This window comes from Podarcis muralis, chromosome 3, assembly GCF_964188315.1.
Source record: "Podarcis muralis chromosome 3, rPodMur119.hap1.1, whole genome shotgun sequence".
Classification (NCBI taxonomy): Eukaryota; Metazoa; Chordata; class Lepidosauria; order Squamata; family Lacertidae; genus Podarcis; species Podarcis muralis.
The window spans coordinates 6,063,445-6,078,802 of NC_135657.1; the positions used below are offsets into that span (position 1 = coordinate 6,063,445).

Consider the following 15,358-nt stretch of genomic DNA (forward strand, 5'->3'; position numbering starts at 1 on the left):
AGTCCTAGGCCCAGTGGTTTAACCCACAGCGCCACCCACGTCCCTTAAGGTAATATCTTAGTTCCTTGTTAATTATGCTGCTTTGAAGATATACTTTACATTTGACTTTCTTCAGGAATGTTTTATTCTCCTTCCTTGGAGGTTTTAAAGCAGAGGTTGGATGGTCACCTGTTATGGATACTTTAGTTGAGATTCCTGCATTGCAAGGGGGTTAGACTAGATGACTCCAGGGTCCCTTCCAACTCTGCAATTCTATAATTCTATTGTGGGTTGTCTTATTTGATGTTTGAATGTGTTGTAAACTACTTTGAAATTGTTTCCCTTAAAAATCTAATATGGTATAGAAACTGTCATCGTCAATCAGAATTTCTTCTCCAGTCAGAGCAATCACTCTTCAGGAAAGCACCCTTTGAAACATGTCAGTTGTCTTAAAGAACCGTGTTCTCTTCCAGGAGCCAATTATCTCCTTCCAAGGCATGGTGTACTGAACATCGCTCCCAGCTGCACTCCTGATCCTCAAATCGAGCCATCAGAAAACGTGAACCTCTTGAAACTGGGCCAGAAGATAATTTGCAAGGTAGGAGGGAAGAACGGAGGCTGCCTGAGCTGGCCAGTCCAAACTCCCAAAGATGTAGGCGAAATCGTTGTGCAACGGCTTTCCATTGATGTGGCCACGTATGAAATGAAAGATGGGCCAGGGACAACTACTCTGGGCAGAGATTGCGTGCCCCTCCCGCTGGTCCATTAGAAATAATAATAATAATAATAATAATAATAATAATAATAATAATAATAATAATAATTTATTTGTACCATGCCCATCTGGCTAGGTTTCCCCAGCCACTCTGGGTGGCTTCCAACAAAATTTAAGAAATACATCAAAATGTCACACATTAAAAATATCCCTGAACAGGGCTGCCTTCAGATGTCTTCTAAAAGTCAGATAGTTGTTTATTTCCTTGTCATCTGATGGGAGGGCATTCCACAGGGTGGGCGCCACTACTGAGAAGGCCCTCTGCCTGGTTCCCTGTAGATTTGCTTCTGGAAGTGAGGGAACCGCCAGAAGGCCCGCGGCACTGGACCTCAGTGTCCGGGCAGAATGATGAAGAAAACCCAGCCAGATGGACAGGGTATAAATAATATATCATCATCATCATCATTGGAGTTTGGTGGGAGGAAGCAAATCTGGTGAAGGGCATAGGATAAAGAAGATCCCCACCCACCCTCTTTCAGGTCCATAAAGGTAAAGGTACCCCTGCCCGTACGGGCCAGTCTTGACAGACTCTAGGGTTGTGCGCCCATCTCACTCAAGAGGCCGGGGGCCAGCGCTGTCCGGAGACACTTCCGGGTCACGTGGCCAGCGTGACATCACTGCTCTGGCGAGCCAGAGCCGCACACGGAAACGCCGTTTACCTTCCCGCTAGTAAGCGGTCCCTATTTATCTACTTGCACCCGGGAGTGCTTTCGAACTGCTAGGTTGGCAGGCGCTGGGACCGAACAACGGGAACACACCCCGCCGCGGGGATTCGAACCGCCAACCTTTCGATCGGCAAGCCCTAGGCGTTGAGGCTTTTACCCACAGCGCCACCCACGTCCCATCTTTCAGGTCCATATAGGAATGTAAAAAAGCAAATTGAAATGCAAAAGGGGGGCGGGGAATGACCTATCTATTCTTTATGCCACTAAGGTGTATGTAGCCCAAGACTGAAACAAATTCATTTGTGTATTGTTTACTGAGTTTTCACTGCACTTTTCTCCCTTGCCTCCAATGAAACACACAAAAAGAGAAGACTCAAATTCCTGATTCCAATGGGAAATGATTTTTTTTTATAAAAAAATAATAATAACCCCACACATATGTCAAACAGACATAAAGCAGTCTCCATGTTTCTGGTGCATTTTGTGCAAAAACCAAGGACCCAACCGCATGGATTTTTATTCTTAGCAAAGGAATTTGACACGGGTTTCCAAATTTGCAAAGTTCCTGGAAATTTGAACGTCGGTTTTTGTGCAAAGCAAACCTAGCGGGGTGAGAGCAACTTGAATGCAAGCAAGCGTATCATTGCAATGTATCCCAGACTGCAACAGCTCTGTAAAGACTTACCTGACTGTAAGTCCCGTTGAACTGAATCGGGATTAGCTCTGAGCTAACATGTACAAGGGCAGGAGCCAAATCCTTGGAGTGTTTCACTTTTGGGGCTGCACAAGAAAGGTACAGTTGGTCAAGATCATCCAGGGACGTAAAATTGTTGGAGATAGTGGGATGCAGAGATGATTTGGGGTATTAGGGGGAGGGGTTAATTATGATGGGGAGGCCTGGATGAAAAGGGACTACGTAGGTGGTTTAAGTCAGGGGTGAAGAACCTGTAGTTCTTTGGGCGTTGCAGGACAGCTCTCAACTTCTCTGTGGTGCTCAGTGGGGCCCCTTCTCCAATTTTGCACCCCTAAAACTAGTACAATCCAAATTTCTAAGATCAGCCCTTCAAGTCCTGAAATGTGAGACTGGAGGCAGGCTTCACAAAAGTGGAGTAAACAAACAAACCCCTGTGTTGCAAAATATGAGTCAGCAATATCAAAAGCAACACAATGGCCAGAAACAATTACAATGTGAAAAACTTTATGGAAGAATTCAAAACATCAAAACTAACAAACTGAAGTCTCTGAAAATCCTTAAATGAATCACGGTGCCAGACTTTACCCCGGCGGAGAGCAAGCTGTGAAGCTTTGTATAATCAGCAAGTGTCCAATTCTGATGTCCAACTCTGAACTCTGCTGAACAGTGTTCCCAGATAACTGTTTCGTTGAATTCTTCATCAGCCAATTAGTTCAACACTCATAAGTAGAAAGATATGTAATTTCTTCATTAACCAATCTTTTTTTGAATAGATATTATATACATGAGAATGAAAAATACTCTGGAACAGTGCTCATGCGATTGTGTTAGTTTTGATGTTTTGAATTATTCCATAAGGTTTTTCACAAAAGTGGAGGCTAGAGTGTGGGTGACCATACTCAACTTCTTGGCTCAGACTACCTTTATTTCTCCCTTGGCCTTGCCCCACTAACTGTGAATGATGGTTTTCAATCCACGTGGAAACAGGCATTGGCAACTAAAATCTCGTCCCTTGGCTTCTCTCCAGGTCTTCTACTCATCATGGGATACAATCAGGCCAAAGCACCCATTAAACAATGTGTAGCGGACACTCTTGAGCGTCCCATGGACTGCAAGAAGATCAAACCTATCCATTCTTAAGGAAATCAGCCCTGAGTGCTCACTGGAAGGACAAATTGTGAAGCTGAGGCTCCAATACTTTGGCCACCTCATGAGAAGAGAAGACTCCCTGGGAAAGTCCCTGATGTTGGGAAAGATGGAGGGCACAAGGAGAAGGGGACGACAGAGGACGAGATGGTTGGATAGTGTTCTCGAAGCTACCAGCATGAGTTTGACCAAAGTGCGGGAGGCAGTGCAATACAGGAGTGCCTGGCGTGCTCTGGTCCATGGGGTCACGAAGAGTCGGACACGACTAAACGACTAAACAACAACAACAAACGGACACAGAGCACCAATTGGCTTTAGCCAGGACCCCAACTTTTATTGCCAATGAATCCACCAGGTACTCTGGACAGCTCTTATCACCCCGACCATTTGCCATGCTGGCTGCCGTCACTTCTCACTGTTTCCCACAGGAACGTCCTAAGAGGCTGCCTTACACTGACTGAGACCATGGATCCATCTTGCGCAATATTGTCTACACTGACTGGCAGCCATTCTCCCCTCAGATAAAGGATAAATGCAGGGTGTGGGGGATTAGTTTCGGAGGGAACAAATGAAGAACAAGGTGGCAGATGTGTACAGAGTTCTATATAAATGAGAGCAGCACTCTTCTCTCTTTGAGAGGATCTCCTTATGAAAATGATGGAAGGGACAGGAACAGGACAACAGAGTTACTTCTTCACTTGCAGCAATGCGGATGCCGATAAGGTCACAGGTGGTGTGGAATTCCACAAAGGCAGATTAATTGGGCAATGCATGAAGGACCACTCCCTTATCTTGGCCCCAGTGACCATTCAACTTCAACTGGATGTCCATGCCATCTCTCCACACTAAGGTTACCAGATTTTTTTCAAAGAATCCGGGGACACTTTTTTAAAAAAAAGAGAGAGAAAAAGGTATTTTTTAAAAAATTAAGAAGTAATATCTTCTCTTATGTGGTCTCCTCTGTCAGGCAGCCTTCCTCTGGGCCCTAACCTGCTCTCTTGGAGCGCTAGCCACATTGGAGTAGGCTCAGGTTGGGCCTGGGCTCGGCCACGTGTCCTTGCCCTCCCGGTGCTCTCCTACCTCTCGTCCTCAGCGGTGCGGCAAGGTCGGGGCTCCCCTCTTTTTTCTCCTTCCTCTTTCTCTCTCTTCCTTCTCACTGCGTTAGCTCCCGGGTTTTCCTAGCCCTGGAGCGCCGCTGGGCAGTCAGCTGGGTGGCCGGGTGCTCTCGCTCCCAGCTTGATTTGGGTCATGGGGAGGAGCAGCGGTTCCCCCAGTTGACGCAGAGGGCGTCCCCAGTTCCCCCTCAGCAGTGGCAGTAACAGTGGCAGTCTCAGTAGCCCGGAGCCAGCCTAGTAGTGCAGTTGGCTCTGGCTGGCTTCAGGAGCTGCCCGCTGCCATGGCATTCACCATTTTGCCTCGCCAGAAGTCCCCATTTGATGTGTCTTCTGCCGTTGAACCAATCACGCAACATTCATTCCCTACTAATAAATCTACAACACTTAAAATATAAATCCGGGGACATTAAATGAAATGCGGGGACGGATTTTGTCCGGGGGCAGATTTGTAAATCTGGGGACTGTCCTCGGAAAATGGGGACGTCTGGTAACCATACTTCACACCCTTATTCCACCCACGGGGAAGGGAGACTGTTTCTGAAGGAAAGTATTGGGTTAGGGTAGCCTCTCTGCCTCTCTTTGAGGAAGCTGGTTGTTTGTATTCTCCATCTTTCCTGCAAAGCACTCTGGGAACATGTGACTGTCGCCATTGCCCAGCCGTTCTGGATCGGTGGAAGAGCCCTTGCCAGATCTGCTTCGCCTTCCCTCTTTGTCCTCCGACCTCACCTGCCTTCCCCTGCCGAGCAAGAGGACAAGCAAGCTTCTCCTCCTTCTCCATTGGCAAGGTCACCCTCCGCGCCCGCTTCTGCCCCTCTGCCCTCCCATCCCCTCCCTCTAGCAAAGCGAGAACCGGCGGGAGTTGATGTTCATCTTTGTCACGCCAATGAGCTTGAGCGGGGTGGAGAGGCTGAAGGAGGACGTCAGGGGGAAGTCGCACAGGAGGTCAGAAAGCTCGTCCCGCTCCTCCAGCTCGTAGGTGGCATCATTGAGCATCCGCCGGTGGAGGTGGCAGGTCTGCTCGATTTTGAGCTTGTTGATGTCGCTGCGCAGGCGCATCAGCTGCCGGGCCAGGTGCTGGTCCTGGAGACGCATTTCCATCTGGAACACAAAAGGCAGGCAGGGATAATTTCATAGTCAAGGGGCATGAGGGGTTAAAGCAGACCCTCCAGGTGTCCCTACTTTCCAGGGACAGCCCCTGGACAGCTTCTGATTGGATCCCTGAATGTCCCACTTTTCCTTAAGTAAAGGTAAAGGGACCCCTGACCATTAGGTCCAGTCGTGGCCGACTCTGGGGTTGCGGCACTCATCTCGCTTTACTGGCCGAGGGAGCTGGCGTACAGCTTCCGAGTCATGTGGCCAGCATGTCTAAGCCGCTTCTGGCGAACCAGAGCAGCGCACGGAAACGCCGTTTACCTTCCCGCTGGAGCGGCACCTATTTATCTACTTGCACTTTGTGCTTTCGAACTGCTAGGTGGGCAGGAGCTGGGACCGAATTTTCATCAGAGAAATGTTGGAGGGTAAGATTAAAGTGGCAACTTTAACCAGGAAAGGGGGAAGGGAGCAAATTTGTTTGTTGGATTTTTATTCTGCCCTCCCTCCCCAAGGAAACCCAGGTGCCAAACAGATGCACAATTTAAAAACGAAGTGGAACAAAACATTCTGAAAATAATTACGGTTAAAAGCTTTTTAACATTCCATTTTAATTGTAGTCACCCACTCTGGGGCCTTAGGGTGAAAGGTAGGCAAGAATATTTATTTATTGCACACTCTTCTTCCTTAAGGTCCCGGGGTGATTTGCAACATCAAAGCACAATGTTAAGAACCGTTTGAAGCAACTTGCAATCACAAGAATAAGCTGCGTCCTAAAAACTTACACCTCAAGCGTCAAAAGCCAGGGTGAAGAGGTGTTTCTTCAGCCTTCTCCAGAAGCTCTTAAATGAAGGCACCAGGTGCACATCTGTAGCGAAGGAGGTCCACAATTTAAAAGCCACCACAGAGAAGGCTCTCTCATGGACCACCACCACCCTTGCCTCTGAGGGCAGAGGAACTACAGTCATACCTTGGTTGTCAAACGCCTTGGTACTCGTATGTTTCACCTCCTGAACAATCAAAACCCGGAAGTGAGTGTTCCAGATCTTGAATTTTTTTTGGAAGCCGAATGTCTGATGCTCCTGCAGCTCCTGCAGCCAATCAGAAGCCACTCTTTGGTTTCTGAACATTTTGGAAGTCGAACGGAGTTCCGGAACGGATCCTGTTCAACTTCCAAGGTACGACTGTATTGAGAAGGACACCTCTGCTGATTGCGGCACCTGAGAGGGGATGTAAAGGAAGAGACCGTGTTTTGGGTATTTGGGGCCCAAGTCATTTAGGGCTTTAAATAGTGACATGAGCACCTTGAATTGGGATCAGAAACACACTCTCAACCAGTGCAGCTATTTCAAAACTGGTCTTCTATGAGATAGAGTGGAAGCCCACAGTAATCCGGCTGCTGCATTTTGGACAAGCTGAAGTTTCCGAGTCACCTATAAGAGTTATTGTTATTTATGAATTTCATAGAATTTACAAGTGGCTTGAATGCAAAACAACAACAACAACCCTCCTCCTCAAAGCTGTTTACAAATAAAATCAAGAAAAAATTACGCTTTAACACATACAAAAGTTAAAATACTAAAATGGAATTGCACTGGCTTTCTAAGCATCTGGGTATGCTTCTCTAAACAGGAATGTTTTTAGCAGGTCCTGAAAAGAATACCATGAAGGTGCATGAAGGTGGTTGATCTCAACAGTGGGGATAACTTCAAAATGACCCATGATGATAATGATGATGATGTTCTGATTATGAGGGCATCTAGATCTTATGGAAAAAGTAGTTGTTGACTTTGTTGTTGTTTAGTCGTTTAGTCGTGTCCACCTCTTCGTGGCCCCATGGACCAGAGCACGCCAGGCACTCCTGTCTTCCACTGCCTCTTGCAGTTTGATCAAACTCATACTGGTAGCTTCGAGAACACTATCCAACCATCTCGTCCTCTGTCATCCCCTTCTCCTTGTGCCCTCCATCTTTCCCAACATCAGGGTCTTTTCCAGGGAATCTTCTCTTCTCCTGAGGTGGCCAAAGTCTTGGAGCCTCAGCTTCAGGATCTGTCCTTCCATTGAGCACTCAGGGCTGATTTCCTTCAGAATGGAGAGGTTTGATCTTCTTGCAGTCCATGGAACTCTCAAGAGTCTCCTCCAGCACCATAATTCAAAACATCAATTCTTCGGCAATCAGCCTTCTTTATGGACCAGCTCTCACTTCCATACATCACTACTACATCACTACTAGATGGCCCCAATTATTGTGCCTCTATAGTCTTACAACCTTATTTTCATCTGCAATGGGACTCTGCCATTGTTTTGTTGAAAGGAGAGGGGGAAATGAGGATCAGCTCTTCAGCAGCTCCAGCCCAACAGTTTCCAAACTTTCCCAGGGAGATAAAGCTTCCCGCCAGCTTTCATTTGCTCTTTCAGGGTGAGAAGGGTCTCTCTCCCCCATTGTAAAACAAAAAAGGGAGTCGGTGGGGAGCTGATCTCCACAGGATAGGAGCATAAAGGGGCAACGGACAAAGCCTTGTGATGGTTGACAAAAGGATTACAGCTCAGACAAAGAGGAAAGGTGCCAGCGCTGAATCCCTGTTCCCTGGCTTCAGACTTGGTGCTCGGTTTTGGGTGTCCCAGATAAAAAGATTGAGTTTCTCACACATCAGATTCTCCTTTGGCAATAGATGAAGAACCAGCGACAGGTTAATTGTGGTGCAGGAGGCAGGAGGCAGCATTCTGGGCCAAGGAAGCTGGCCTTTGTATATGATATTCTTAATCTCAGGGCCATAGGTTTGATCCCCCTTTGGGGCAAAAGATTCCTGCATTCAGGGGTTGGATTAGATGCCCTTTGTGGTCCCTTCCATCTCCACAATTCTATGATTCTATTGTCCTCTCTCTCTCTCTCTCTCTCTAATTGACGGGATTATACAAGGGAAGGGGGCGGAGATTTCTGAGTTGAAAATAAGTCTGAAAAAGCAGAACATATTTCTTCCACCAAACTTGTACATAGCTCTAAACTATGGTTTATTGCACCATGATTTATGAAACCATGACAAAGCTGCTTCTGGCGAACCAGAGCAGTGCACGGAAATGCCGTTTACCTTCCCGCCGGAGTGATACCTATTTATCTACTTGCACTTTGACATGTTTTCGAACTGCTAGGTTGGCAGGAGCAGGGACCGAGGAACAGGAGCTCACCCCATCGCAGGGATTCGAACCGCCGACCTTCTGATTGGCAAGTCCTAGGCTCTGTGGTTTAACCACACAACTTGCAAGGTTTGCGATTAGGCATTGGTTAAAAAATTGGTTGGTGGAGGGGTAAGTCCCTACCCCTCCAATGCTGGTACTGCAAGGGAATTCCATTAAAGGAATCCAGGGGCTTGCCTTGCTTTCGTCCAAGTCCCTGGCATCAGGCTTGGGCCACGCAAACCTCTGGGAGCATGCAGGGAGAGGTGAGGGTCTGGTGCCCAGCTTCATTTCTCCCCAGTATTATTTTCCTTGACTGGCTTCCGCTGGAATCTGGAAGTCAGTTCTGTCCCTGGATGGGGGGACAGATAGTCGGAACCAATGCCTAAGCAACCACTCACAGTTCCGTATTTAAATAAAGTTGTGGCCAAAATTATGCCAAAAACCTTAAACAAAAAATTACGTGTGATGTGTGAGTTATTGGGGTGGCTTGGGGACCTCAACACACAGTGTTTACTACTTGGCTTCAGCATGTGGGCAGATCTCCCTGCTTCTCCTCCTTCTACTGAATGGACTCCCCAAAGTCCTGCTCGGATGGTGCCACCAGCTCTGCAGAGCGGTCTCCTGGTATGCAGGGAAAAACCCGAAGATTTCCTTCTGCCTGTCTCCCTTTCTAAATTCAGCAAAGGGCCCCGGTCAGCATTTCCATTAAATCAACAGAGGCTGGCATTATAATCACAGCCTCTGTTCGGTCTCCGGGCTGCACGCAATTACAGCAGGCATTAACATCGATTGGAAGGAGAACCACAAAACTGCTATTAAGCTATTTTGACGATGAAAGTACAGGAAATTCAGCCAACGGAGCAGGTGATTTTCTTTAGGACAGCATCACACGTCTCCTCTTCATTGCGGGGGGGGGGGGCAAGAGTGCTCAGTGGTTAGTGCACCCACATTGCGTGCAGAAGGTTCCGGGTTCAATTTCTGGCGTCTCCAGCCAGGGCTAAGACTGGGAGACCACCTGCTTTAAAACCCTGGAGATCCACTGCTATTCATAGAATCATAGAATATTAGAGTGGAAAAGGGACCCAAGGGCCATCTAGACCAACCCCCTGCAATGCAGGAATTTCAACTAAAGCATCCATGATAGGTGGCCATCCAACCTCTGTTAAAAATTCTCCAAGGAAGGAGAGTCCACCACCTTCCAAGGAAGTCAATGTCACAATGAATGCAGTGCTACATCGGTTTGCAATGTTTTATTTATTTAAAAGTCCTCATGGAAATTCAGTGGCATTTTAAAAGCATTGCAGCGGGTGGGCTAGATGACCTGTGGGGTCCCTTCCAATTCTGCAATTCTATGACTCAATCGTTTTCATGCAAATTGCTCCTAAAATAGATATCTTTGCATGCCCAATTTGCCTAACATGCACATTTTTGCAAAGGCAACCCTTAAAATAATACTTGTTACTATTGTCACTGATATATGCATTTAATGATGATGATGACGATGGTGAGAAGAAGAAGAAGAAGAAGAAGAAGAAGAAGAAGAAGAAGAAGAAGAAGAAGAAGAAGAAGAAGAAGAAGAAGAAGAAGTAGTTAGTTATGCCCTGCCCATCTGGCTGGGTTTCCCCCAGCCACTCTGGGTGGCTTCCATCAAAATATTAAAATACAATAATTCATCAAATATTAAAAGCTTCCCTAAACAGGGCTGCCTTCAGATGTCTTTGAAAAGTCAGATAGTTGTTTACTTCCTTGACATCTGATGGGAGGGTGTTCCACAGGGCAGGAGCCACTACCAAGAAGGCCCTCTGCCTGGTTCCCTGTAACCTCACATCTCACAGGGAGGGAACCGCCAAAAGGCCCTCGGTGCTGGACCTCAGTGTCGGGGCCAAATGATGGGGGTGGAGACTCTCTTTCAGGTATACTGGGCCAAGGCTATTTAGGGCTTTAAAGGTCAGCACCAACACTTTGAATTGTGCTAGGAAACGTACTGGGAGCCAATGTAGGTCTTTCAGGACCAGTGTTATATGGTCTTGGCGGCCTCTCCTGGTCAGCAGTCTAGCTGCCGCATTCTGGATTAGTTGTAGTTTTGCACAGTAGTATATGCACTTTTCTTTTTTTTTTTTTTTTTTTTTTTTTGCCGGAGAACAGCATTGCAAAATTCAGAGAAGTGCAGATTTCTCCGCTTTGGTTCATGTATTGTTTCCGAAATTGTGAGTTGCATAGATTCACCCTGAAATGCGAATCAAATTTCTCCTTCCTCTCTACTGACTCTTCCCAATTCTTTAAGAATTGAACGTGGGAGCTTCTACATGCAACACATGTGCTCCCTGTCAGTGGCGGAGGAAGAGGAGTGCGGGGGGAGCGCACCGCCCCCGGCAGCACGATCCCGGTGGGGTGCCATCACGGCTGTTCCCCCACGTGCGCTGGGTGCTATGCCCCCGCAGGAGGCGTGCCACACCCCCAGACGGCATGCCATGCCCCCAGGTGGTGTGCCACGCCCCCAGGACACCTGCCACGCCCCTGTGGGTGGCACGCCACATCTCCGGGACGTGCCAGCCCCAGCCCCACCTGCTCTCTGCCCCCCAGTGCCAGAACATGAAGCTCTGCCACTGCTCCCTGTTGCTTCAGAGAGCAGTGCTAGAACCAATAAGTAGAAATGGCGGGGAAGCAAATCTCAGCTAAATTTTAGAAGGGACTTTCCAATGGTAAAAACATTGTTAGGCAGCTGAACTGGCTGCCTTCAGAGGTGGCAGGTGTTCCTTCGATGCCTGCATTTATTTGGCCCCAGACAGGGATGCTGCCATTGACCTCATATTGATCAGAATGTTAGACTAGATGAACTCCAAGATCCCTCTCAGTTATACAAGATTCCATGAATTCATGAGATCTGATCCCTCTCCAGATTTAATTATTTTTAAGTCACATTGTTGAGGCTATCTCTTTTCTTTTCTTTTCTTTTAGTTATAGTGGTGAAATAAGCAGGTGAGAGAAGAAGATCCCCCCTCCCAAAAAAAACCCCAGCACAAATGAGCCAAATGTTGGGCAGGGGAGCTCAGAGACATAGTGAACTTGTATGCAATTTTACTGCAATCTCCAGCTCGGAAGGAGTTCCTTAAATGCTGCTGGAAGGAGTATATAAAGTTATGCATGCCAGCCGGATTACTGCATAAAGGACGGAGAGAAATAAAAGAAGGAACAATAGAGGGAAAGGAACAAGAAGGAAGAGGGGGGAAATGGAACAACAAAAAATGTTCAGACTGTAAGCTCATTGAGAGCAGAGGCCTATTTTTGTTTTTTCCTTCCTTACGGAATGATGGCTTTGCATGTATAAACGAACATAGGGAAAGAAAGAAAGAAAGAAAGAAAGAAAGAAAGAAAGAAAGAAAGAAAGAAAGAAAGAAAGAAAGAAAGAAAGAAAGAAAGAAGAGAGAGAGAGTTGTGTGTTTTCTGTGAATAATTGTGACTAAAGAGAGGTGAGATTTTTCTTCTTCCCTTAGGGTGAAATCCAGTGCACGCACATAAGAAACTAGACCCACTGAAGTCAGAGGAACATGCAGAACTTCGAAGCTGTCACTATTTGAGGGTGATATTTAATCACATGCCAGCAAGTTCAGGCCGCACACTTATTGCTAATGGGGAGGCCTTGTGCAACAAACCTGTTTCCCCAAGAGGTCAGACTCTATGCAATAAGGAAAGTGCTGCGGTAAGTGCAGGATAACGCTGGTTTCGACACCAAGCCGTCTAACTTCCCCACAAACAAATCAGAACGGATTCTCATTAAATAGCCAGCACCGTCTAACCTCCCTGCAAAGAAATCAGGGCGAATGCTCAATAAACAGGTCGTCAGGAAGCGACACAGAGGACTGTGCAATTAAAAGGTTAATAAACATCAGCAGGAACCAACTTACCAGTTCTTTCCTGACCCAGTTGAGAGCCTCGTCAATATTTCCAAAGCCACTGATTTTCTCCCGGGTCATCACCGGAACTTGCGCTTTCAAAGAGCCTCCATTGATATGAACTTGCACCTCTGTTAAAGGAACACTTTCCTCCATTGGTTTCTCATCCCGGCTGGCTTCCACAGGAGGCTCCGGGTGGTTTTTCCATGCAATCCCCTCCAGCTGGGCCTTCCACTCCAAATAGGAGGGTCTCCTCGTCTCCAGCCTCAGTTTCTCCGTCAGAGCTTTCAGGTTCCGCAAGTGGTCGTCAGGAGGAGCGCTGCCTCCCGTCTCAGGATCTGCACCGTCCAACATTTCTTCTATCTCAATCTTAGGGGCAGACACCTTACTTTCCGGCGGAATGCCATCAACATCCATCAAGAGGTTAGCGGAGGGCTCCAATATCCAGGCAACACCATCCATGCAGTGGTCAGTTGCTCCAAATTTCCTTTGCTCAGAAGTTGGGACTCAGCCGCTCAATCCAAGACACCCCCTTTAGCAACACAGGACACCATCTAAGCAAGAACACAAAGGCACATTGTTGGTTTTCAGCTGCAAATTGTCAAGGGGGGAGAAGGGGGAGGAACGGACGAGCAACCAGAACTTCCTTATATGACCTGAACTTGAGAAAAATGGAAGTGAAAGCCTTCAGCCTAAACCGTCTCTCTAAGAGACTTCGCCCTGGCTGGCTGGTGATGTTCCCGGGCAAGAGCAAACAAGCTTTCTCTAGCTTTCCCGCAGAAGGTTTTTCCTGCTGCAGAGAGAGACCTGTCAGGCACCGTGCTCAGGGCGAAGAAACGGATTACTAAGGATGAGGTCAGAGGGAGAGAAGAGCGGGAGAAATACTGTAGCAGAGTGTTACACAATTAATAAACCCTTATCTTGTTACCGTACTTGACACGATCTCGGCTTTGCATTGCAGAGCCTCGCTAGCTGGGAGGCAAGGAAGGGCTGGTCTAATGGCTTATGGGAGCCCACCCACGAAAGCGATTAACAGGTGCAGATCTTTATTTATTTCTTCATACTTCAAGCCTGCCCTGAGAGCGCAGGGAAACTAATATGGCACAATAACTCTATTTACTTTAATGGAACAACGGCATTCTTGCGGCGCTGCCAAGAAGGAAGATTGCATTCCAGAGGTCTGGGGAAGCAAAAGGGTTGTGCACCTTGTGCCTAAATGAGGCTAAGATGGGGGACATTTGGGAGGGAGTTCCAGAACTGGGGTGGGGGGCCATCACCAAGAATGCCCTGTCTCATGTTGTGGTCCGTTCAACCAAAACTATAGCCGGGGGGAAAGTGGGGCATCTCTGCATTAATTTGATTCTGAATTGATTTTAGAATGTATTTTAATTAATTGCTATTCTTACTTGTTGTTCGCCACTCTGAGCCTGGCTTTGGCCTGGGAGGGCAGGATACAAATAAAAAATTATTATTATTAGTAATGGGGAAATGTTGGAGGGTATGGTAGGAAGTCCCTATTTTCATCAGGGAAATGTTGGAGGAGACATCTCTATTTTCAATGGAGAACTGTTGTAGGGTATTGAATAGGGTGTCCCTATTTTCATTGGAGAAATGTTGGAAGGACATTCCTATTTTCATCCGATCCCCAAGCCATCTGAAGTTTTTTTAATGTTTCATTAAGTTTTTATATATGTTGGAAGCTGCCCAGTGTGGCTGGGGCATCGCAGTCAGATGGGTGAGGTATACTTATCATCATCAGGGTCTTGCGAAAGAACAATGTTAAACAACAATTGATGCTCTCCTTCTACCGGTCCACAACAGAAAGTGTCCTCTCATATTGTACCACAGTGTGGTACATTGGCTTGACAGCCATGGCCAGAAAGTCTTTACAGAGGGTGGTGAACACAGCACATGATATCATGGGCTGTCCCCTGAGCCTGCTAGATGGCATCGCAAGGGATCGTTGCCTTAGGAGAGCGAGAAAAATTCTCAGGGATGATTCACATCCCGGCCAGCACCTCTTTAATCTTCTACCCTTGGGCAGGAGATATAGAAGTATAATCAGTCGTAAAGGTAAAGGTAAAGGGACCCCTGACCATTAGGTCCAGTCATGGCCAACTCTGGGGTTGCGGCACTCATCTCGCTTTATTGGCCGAAGGAGCTGGCGTACAGCTTCCAGGTCATGTGACCAGCATGACTAAGCCACTTCTGGCAAACCAGAGCAGTGCACGGAAACACCGTTTACCTTCCCGCCAGAGCGGTACCTATTTATCTACTTGCGCTTTGACGTGCTTTTGAACTGCTAGGTTGGCAGGAGCAGGGACCAAGCAACGGGAGCTCACCCTGTCACGGGGATTCGAACCGCCAACCTTCTGATCGGCAAGTCCTAGGCTCTGTGATTTAACCCACAGCTCCACCCATGTCCCTCATAATCAGCCATACCAACAGGCTAAAAAACAGTCTCTATCCATGGGCTGTTAGGCTGCTGAATGAAAAATAATATAGTGCAACTGACTTTTGGGGTTGGTGTGTTGTGCGACAAGCACACAAGGTGCAATGAGATTGAGTGTTGTGGGGGGAGGCTCAGTTAATTTCATTGCAGGGTTGTACATTGACAATAAAGGTATCATCATCATCATCATCATTAAATAGGACACCCCTATTTTCATCGGAGAAATGTTGGAGGATATGTTCGAGAAGCAGGCTGAACAGAGAACATAAATCAGCTGGTTAGGAGAAGAGAGAAGGGGAGGCCCAGCAGATCCACCTCCTCATTCCTCCTGAGCAGCCTTATCAACATTGAGGCCTATGAGGATCCTCAGGAC

General features: G+C 47.3%; 1 protein-coding gene across 1 annotated transcript in view; it reads right to left on the reverse strand.

Annotated features, from left to right (window-relative positions):
- Positions 1-784: 784 nt before the first annotated feature.
- The window catches only part of FAM167A (family with sequence similarity 167 member A), a 31,846-nt gene continuing 17,272 nt past the window's right edge, over positions 785-15,358 (reverse strand). The window contains exons 3-4 of the mRNA XM_028725186.2: positions 12,546-13,087; positions 785-5,472 (exon numbers count right to left, since the gene is read on the reverse strand). Of these exons, the coding sequence (XP_028581019.2) occupies positions 5,209-5,472; positions 12,546-12,995 (714 nt within the window). The 5' untranslated portion in view covers positions 12,996-13,087 and the 3' untranslated portion in view covers positions 785-5,208. The remainder of the gene's footprint in view (positions 5,473-12,545; positions 13,088-15,358) is intronic.